The sequence below is a fragment of the Bufo bufo genome, chromosome 10 (genome assembly GCF_905171765.1).
Source record: "Bufo bufo chromosome 10, aBufBuf1.1, whole genome shotgun sequence".
Lineage (NCBI taxonomy): Eukaryota > Metazoa > Chordata > Amphibia > Anura > Bufonidae > Bufo > Bufo bufo.
In genome coordinates this window covers 141,680,929-141,689,630 of record NC_053398.1, presented here as the reverse complement: position 1 = coordinate 141,689,630, position 8,702 = coordinate 141,680,929, and the positions used below count along the sequence as shown (strand labels likewise).

Sequence of the window (8,702 nt, the reverse complement as noted above, 5' to 3'; positions counted from 1 at the left end):
CTGGGTTCACAAACATTAGTTGCGTGAATCAAGTTGTTTTAAGCCTGAGCTGAGCACAATTGATAATATTTTTGTGCATTTTGTACACCAGTCCAGTGTCCATAGATGGAGATGGTTGGAAGGAAAAGGGCTGCATGCTGCATTTTTACGTTCCAAAGGCAGGAGACATCTGGCATTATTACTGATGCACTGGATGACATCAGTTTTCCTACCACACTAGAGGGCAAAAAAACAACAGATGGTTGGATAGCCTTAGGGCCCTTTTACATGGGTCGAAGCACGGGGCGAAGGACATTGCCCGTTCGTTAAGCTTTATATTTGGCAATCATCCCCTCTGCGTGGAGATGATCGTCACTATGATCGTTCATTCCCATACAGATTCATTGTTCATCGTTCATAGAAACCTTCATTCCCGATCGTTAGTCTCATCAAATTCCTACCCAAATTTCTTAAAAAAAGATCCGACCATCTGTATATTTTTACCATTTCTGTGACGAAAAAGTAGCCATCTGTACATTGATCTTTTTCACGTCTTTCTGTAGGAAATCAATATTTACAAGCCTCGCATCAAACAGAAACTCCTTTGAAATCTGTGCAGATCGTGTGAAAAAATTCTGCCTTCTATGACAGAAATGAGGAGGTCCGTTCTGATGCCACGTGGAGAACATGATACCTCATAGAAACTGAAGAATGTTGGCAGAAAAAGACACATCGTCCATCTAGTCTGCCCCTATGTTACTTCCTTACACAGGTTTATCCCAGGCAGGTGAAACTTCTCTTACTGGCATTTTCCAACCACATCTGCTGGAAGTTCCGAGCATCTACTACTCACAGAGTAAAATAACATTTCCTGACATTGCATCATTTTAGATGGTTTTTAATAAAGTTGTTGAAAAGGCTATTTACCCTTATGATACAGTGGGTGACTCAGAGTGTACACTATTTTTTATTTTATTTTTTACACTCAATAAAAACTGTACAATGTTCTGCTATGGGAAGATCAGTGCTTGCCATCACACGGCACAACATACTGTAACTGGTTCATTGCATGTTAAATGGTGGGCACCGATATGTCCAGACTAGCTAGGAGGAAGAGCAACAACGTGTCGAAATGCGTAAGTGATGCACTCAACTATCTGTAACCTCATTAATATGATAGCGTAAAATAGTCAATATTATAATTTTACAGCGCTGGACTTCTACAGCTATGTCTATGGATCCGTGAGCGTCCATGCACCCTCATCAGACGCCTGAAGGCCACACACAGGAGGACCCTTAAGGTGAGCTGCACCTGTCCATTGCTTTCACACATGGATGCTGGGTGCCTGGCCTAACGATGACCAGGAATGAAAGGTACTGGCACCTGCTTACTAGTTACTCTACGCTTGGCCCAATATGTCTTCTGTACTATGTGATTCTCGGAGCAGGGGCTTCTGCTAAATACAATCTATTTTACTAGGTATTTTGAATGCAAACACTCATTACTGTGCCTTATGCAATAAACTGGATTCTAGATTGCATCTATAAAGTAAAGGATAAAGGAGGGTCAAAAAGCAGATGACAATAAAGAACAGAACAGGGGGCAGAGCTCGGAAACGGAGGTGTAGATGTAAAAACAATGCAGCAGGAGGGGCTGGGATCAGATGTACGGCTGCACCCATCGGCTCCAGGTCTCACAGGGATTACAGGTAAGGCTGATATTGTCAGTATCGGGATTAGGAGGCAGGAAGTTAGAACCCCAGCTAATACTAACTAATACTAATACTAACACTAACTATATACATTGCTTCATTCATTGTGTACAAAATACTTCTCAAAATCTGGACCAGACTCAACCATTATGAGCTGATCCCAGGGGACATTTGTTAAGTCTTATAGATATTTAGAAAGTATTTCCACAAATATATATATATATAATGTACAAGACGGATAGATAGATAGATAGATAGATATGAAATAGATAGATAGATATGAGATAGATAGATAGATAGATAGATAGATAATAGATAATAGATAGATAGATAGATAGATAGATAGATAGATAGATAGATAGATAGATAGATAGATAATAGATAGATAGATATTAGATAGATATTAGATAGATAGATAGATAGATAGATATGAGATAGATAATAGATAGATAGATAGATAGATAGATAATAGATAGATAGATATGAGATAGATAGATACATAGATAGATAATAGATAATAGATAGATAGATAGATAGATAGATAATAGATACATAGATAGATAATAGATAATAGATAGATAGATAATAGATAGATAGATAATAGATAATAGATAGATAGATAGATAGATAAACTGTTCCAGGTAAAATGCCCTATAAAGACCAGATGTCGCTGCCTCCGACTGGAGAAGAAATACTTCAGTCTCCAGAAGCGTCGAATCTTCTTTACTGTGAGAGCTGTGACTCTGTGGAATAGACGTCCTCAGGACGGGGTCACAGCAGGAACAGGGGACGGGTTTATAAAGGGTTTAGGCTACTTTCACACTAGCGTTTTTGTTTTCCAGCATTGAGTTCCGTCATAGGGTCTCAATACCGGAAAAAAATGCTTCCGTTTTGTCCCCATTCATCGTCAATGGGGACAAAACTGAACTTAACAGAACGGAGAGCTACAAAATGCATTCCGTTCCGTTTAGTTGCGTTCCCGTACCGGAGAAAGCAAACGGCAACATGTTGTAGTTTGCTTTCCATCCTGGGAGGCGGAGCAAGACGGATCCGACATGACCGCTAATGCAAGTCAATGGGGACGGATAAGTTTTCTCTGCCAGAATAGAAAACGGATCCGTCCTTCATTGACTTTCAATGGAGCTCATGACGGATCACCATCAAGGTTTTAACCTTCATCATTAAAGACAACCTCTTCTCTGAAGATAGATGTGGATCCAGGGGCTGGGAACTGGGAAAAAATACTAAAAGTGGCCCCGTTCTGTAGTCGGGTCCAAATTGATGGAAGGCAAGGCCAGCTATACCATATCGTGGCACGTTATACCGCCCCAACAGAGCCAAATACCACAGCCCATCACAAAATACATCCCTAAAAACTTCCACTTCGGCAGAATGGGAAATTTCTCCGTAAGGTCCATGGCCAATCTGCCCCTGTGTGGGTCTGTCACTTGGGATCTCTGACGTCCAGCTATGACAGCCTGGGGGAGCTCCAGGTGGTCATACATCCTCCAGTAGGGTAAATGTAGTATTGAAGTGAATGACTGATCATGGAATGCAGGAGACTGCGAGATCAGATGTCACTTTTATTTAGAGACTCACTACTCAGACTGAACGATGTCACAAAATAATGCTTTGACATACACCTTAAGGCCTCATGCACATGACCGTATGTGTTTTGCAGTCTGCAAATTGCGGATCCGCCATATTTTGTTTCCGGGTCCGTTCCGTTTTTTTTGCGGATAGGATGCGGACCTATTAATTTCAATGGGTCCGCAAAAAACGCGGACAGCACACTGTGTGCTATCCGCATCAGTATGTCCGTTCCGTTGCTCCGCAAAAAAAATAGTGCATGTCCTATTTTTTCTAGTTTGCGGACAAGGATAGGCATTATTACAATGGATCCGCAAAAAAAAGGTCATCCGTTTTTTTTTGCGGATCCGCAATTTGCGGACCGCAAAACACATACGGTCATGTGCATGTAGCCTTATTGTTAGGATACTTTCACACTTGCGTTTTTCTTTTCCGGCATAGAGTTCAGTCCTAGAGGCTCAATACCGGAAAAGAACTGATCAGTTTTATCCCCACGCATTCTGGATGGAGAGCGATCCGTTCAGGATGCATCAGGACGTCTTCAGTTCAGTCTTTTCGACTGATCAGGATGGAGATAATACCGCAGCATGCTACGGTTTTATCTCCAGCCCAAAGAAAACAGAACACTTGCCTGAATAGGAATGTACTAGTGCAATTCAAAATACCGGAATGCCGGATCCGTCCTTCCGGTCTGCGCATGCGCAGACCGGTAAAAATGTGAAAAAAAAAATAGAAATGGATCTGTTTGTCCGTATGACAAACGGACAGATGGATCCGCTCTTGCAATGCATTTGTGAGACGGATCCGCATCCGGATCCGTCTACAAATGCTGTCCGGTTGCATGCAGATTGCCTGATCCGGCAGGCAGTTGCGGCGAGTGTGAAAGTAACCTTACTAGAATACAGCACTACATGTCTCTTACATCCAGTGACGTCTCCTCTGATGTAGACAGGGGTGGGATTCAAATTTTTAATGACAGGTTCCCTACTCAATGGCGGAAACGCCGTGTCACGACACATGTTTACATATACATACACCATATACAGTACAGACCAAAAGTTTGGACGCACCTTCTCATTCAAAGAGTTTTCTTTATTTTCATGACTATGAAGGCATCAAAACTATGAATTAACACATGTGGAATTATATACATAACAAACAAGTGTGAAACAACTGAAAATATGTCATATTCTAGGTTCTTCAAAGTAGCCACCTTTTGCTTTGATTACTGCTTTGCACACTCTTGGCATTCTCTTGATGAGCTTCAAGAGGTAGTCCCCTGAAATGGTCTTCCAACAGTCTTGAAGGAGTTCCCAGAGATGCTTAGCACTTGTTGGCCCTTTTGCCTTCACTCTGCGGTCCAGCTCACCCCAAACCATCTCGATTGGGTTCAGGTCCGGTGACTGTGGAGGCCAGGTCATCTGGCACAGCACCCCATCACTCTCCCTCATGGTCAAATAGCCCTTACTTTCAAAGTTTTCCCAATTTTTCGGCTGACTGACTGACCTTCATTTCTTAAAGTAATGATGGCCCCTCATTTTTCTTTACTTAGCTGCTTTTTTCTTGCCATAATACAAATTCTAACAGTCTATTCAGTAGGACTATCAGCTGTGTATCCACCTGACTTCTCCTCAACACCACTGATGGTCTCAACCCCATTTATAAGGCAAGAAATCCCACTTATTAAACCTGACAGGGCACACCTGTGAAGTGAAGACCATTTCAGGGGACTACCTCTTGAAGCTCATCAAGAGAATGCCAAGAGTGTGCAAAGCAGTAATCAAAGCAAAAGGTGGCTACTTTGAAGAACCTAGAACTTGTTTGTTATGTATATAATTCCACATGTGTTAATTTATAGTTTTGATGCCTTCAGTGTGAATCTACAATTTTCATAGTCATGAAAATAAAGAAAACTCTTTGAATGAGAAGGTGTGTCCAAACTTTTGGTCTGTACTGTATATGCAACACACACAAATACACCATATACACTCACCTAAAGAATTATTAGTGCCCCCATACTAATACGGTGTTGGACCCCCTTTTGCCTTCAGAACTGCCTTAATTCTACATGGCATTGATTCCACAAGGTGCTGATAGCATTCTTTAGAAATGTTGGCCCATATTGATAGGATAGCATCTTGCAGTTGATGGAGATTTGAGGGATGCACATCCAGGGCACGAAGCTCCTGTTCCACCACATCCCAAAGATGCTCTATTGGGTTGAGATCTGGTGACTGTGGGGGCCATTTTAGTGCAGTGAACTCATTGTCATGTTCAAGAAACCAATTTGAAATGATTCGAGCTTTGTGACATGGTGCATTATCCTGCTGGAAGTAGCCATCAGAGGATGGATACATGTTCTCATTCTGTTTACGCCAAATTCGGACTCTACCATTTGAATGTCTCAACAGAAATCGAGACTCATCAGACCAGGCAACATTTTTACAGTCTTCAACAGTCCAATTTTGGTGAGCTCATGCAAATTGTAGCCTCTTTTTCCTATTTGTAGTGGAGATGAGTGGTACCCGGTGGGGTCTTCTGCTGTTGTAGCCCATCCGCCTCAAGGTTGTGCGTGTTGTGGCTTCACAAATGCTTTGCTGCAGACCTCGGTTGTAACGAGTGGTTATTTCAGTCAACGTTGCTCTTCTATCAGCTTGAATCAGTCGGCCCATTCTCCTCTGACCTCTAGCATCCACAAGGCATTTTTGCCCACAGGACTGCCGCATACTGGATGTTTTTCCCTTTTCACACCATTCTTTGTAAACCCTAGAAATGGTTGTGCGTGAAAATCCCAGTAACTGAGCAGATTGTGAAATACTCAGACCGGCCCGTCTGGCACCAACAACCATGCTACGCTCAAAATTGGTTAAATCACCTTTCTTTCCCATTCTGACATTCAGTTTGGAGTTCAGGAGATTGTCTTGACCAGGAGCACCCCCCTAAATGCATTGAAGCAACTGCCATGTGATTGATTGACTAGATAATTGCATTAATGAGAAATAGAACAGGTGTTCCTAATAATTCTTTAGGTGAGTGTATATACATGGTACACACACATAAATACACTATATACAAGATACACACAAATACACTGTATATATACATGGTACACACACACAAATACACTGTATATATACATGGTTCACACACACAAATACATCATATATACACTACACACATAAATACACCATATATATACATGTACACACACATAAATACACCATATATACACTATACACACATACCACTCAACTAAGGAGCTAAACTATCAACCGTGCGTGACGCAATGGAGCGAACATCTCCAGCTGCCCGCTGCCGCGAGATCACCGGATCGGGACTCAGCCGGTAACACGGTTCTCCGATCCAGTTGTAATTTTAACAACCTGATCTGGAGAACTGGAGGCAACTGGCTGGATCCCATGCCTGGATGTAGCTGTCCTTTTTCCTCATCTTCTCCATTTGGACCAGAGGATAGGGCATCAGTAAAAAAAAACTCTCAGAAAACCCCTTTGCACGTTATTATCATCACTTGATGAAACTGGCTTGACCTTGCCTTAATATTCCATCAAGTTCCTCACAACTCTTCATTTTGTGGCGTAGGTCGCTTTATAGCTATTAATCTCATTATGCTTCCTGTTTAATGCTTTTCCCCTTTTTCCCCTTTGCATAGGGCTGATGTAGATTATGTGGAAGGTCTGGGGAGGCAAGTTTTCCCTGATATTCCTGATATCTGCTCAGACAGTGGGATACATCTATCTTATGATGTCGCTGCAATACAACAAGCCACCTCCTCCCGAAACCAAGCCTGAACGCGTGCACATCCTCATCCTGTCAACATGGAGATCGGGTTCCTCCTTCACCGGTCAAATCTTCAGTCAACACCCCGATGTCTTCTACTTGATGGAACCTACGTGGCACGTGTGGAATTCCTTGCCAAATCACAACGTTAAAGTCTTACAAATGGCCGTGCGGGACGTGGTCCGCTCCGTCTTCTCATGCGACATGTCAGTATTTGATGCCTATATGCCACGGAATAGGCTTAAGTCCACTTTATTTCAGTGGGAGACCAGCCGAGCTTTATGTTCTCCGCCAGCCTGCAACGTTTTTGGGCGTGGTGACATCGTATCCCAGAACGATTGCCAGAAGCTTTGCAAATTGTACCCGTTTGATACTGTTGAGAGTTCATGTCATACCTACAGCCACGTGGTAGTAAAAGAAGTGAGGTTCTTCAGTTTGAAGAGTCTTTACCCACTGTTCAAAGATCCATCTCTTAACTTCAAGGTTCTTCACTTGGTGAGGGATCCAAGAGCCATCTTCCAGTCCCGAGAGAGGGCGGCTGCTGAGCTCCATTCCGATAACAATATCATTATGAAGGGCTTATCGGGAAACAAATCTAGTGACGAGGACCTACCTTATAGACTGATGGAAACGATATGTAAGAGTCAAGTAGACATATACCTTGCAGCCACCAATGGCAACCACAGTTCCTTGGATAGTCGCTATATGATGGTACGTTACGAAGACATAGTACAGAACCCCATTGAGAAAACGAGGCAGATGTATGAATTCGGTAATCTTACTTTCACCCCCAAACTTCAATACTGGATACACAACTTAACCCATGGAAGTGGCCATGGGAGTAAGTTTGTTATCAACTCCAGAGACGCGGTCAATGTCTCTAAAGCATGGCGGAAATCTCTCCAGTTTGAATCTGTCCAAAGGATACAAGACGTGTGTGCTGGGGCGATGGAAGTTTTTGGGTACAAATCTGTTAAAAGCCAAGAAGCGCAAAATGACTTAGATTATAAATTATTGCTGCCTATAAGTGAGAGAGTAAAAAAAACATCCGATCTTGAATGAAGAGACGCTGGGTACTATTCTATTAGACTGTATGTATGAGATTTATAAAAACTGGTGTAAAGTAAAACTGGCTTAGTTCCCCGTAACAACCAATCAGATTCCACCTTTCATTTTCCAAAGGAGCTCTGAAAAATGAAAGCTGGAATCTGACGGGTTGCTAAGACAGTTGTACTTTACACCAGTTTTGATTCATCTCACCCTGCGTCTATAATTTAATGTGTGTCGTTTGGTGTGTTGTAATAAAAAAAAAAAATCTGATTAATACAGCAGAAAAGCAGTTTCATCACTGTCCACTCTCTGCACTCAACTCATTTAGCCTTAAAAGATCGGAATACTTCAAGATAGGCTGGCCGCTACAGACGCACTACTGTACGAATTCCTAAACAGGCAGTGTACCTATAGAAAGCGGATAACTGTGCTCGCTGACTGAGAAAAGCAACCTATCAGCAGCCATGCCATGAAATTTCACATCTCAGTTATGCATTATTAATAAGATTTTTTTGTAATCTATTTAGATGTAGAATATGGAGCTTTTTCTTACACTTTCTGTGTAGTTTCTAG

The 8,702-nt window shown here is 42.2% G+C and overlaps 1 protein-coding gene across 1 annotated transcript; it reads left to right on the top strand.

The window, feature by feature from the left end:
• Positions 1-1,651: 1,651 nt before the first annotated feature.
• Positions 1,652-8,141, top strand: LOC120980091 (carbohydrate sulfotransferase 4-like). Its single transcript, XM_040408963.1, has 2 exons — positions 1,652-1,688; positions 6,952-8,141. Exon 2 carries the CDS (start codon positions 6,966-6,968, stop codon positions 8,139-8,141), a length of 1,176 nt encoding a protein of 391 aa, XP_040264897.1. The 5' UTR covers positions 1,652-1,688; positions 6,952-6,965.
• The last annotated feature ends 561 nt before the right edge of the window (positions 8,142-8,702 follow it).

What these genes read in the sequence shown, in the direction of transcription:
- LOC120980091 (XM_040408963.1), top strand. Translation starts at nt 6,966, where the DNA reads ATGTGGAAGGTCTGGGGAGGCAAGTTTTCCCTGATATTCCTGATATCT.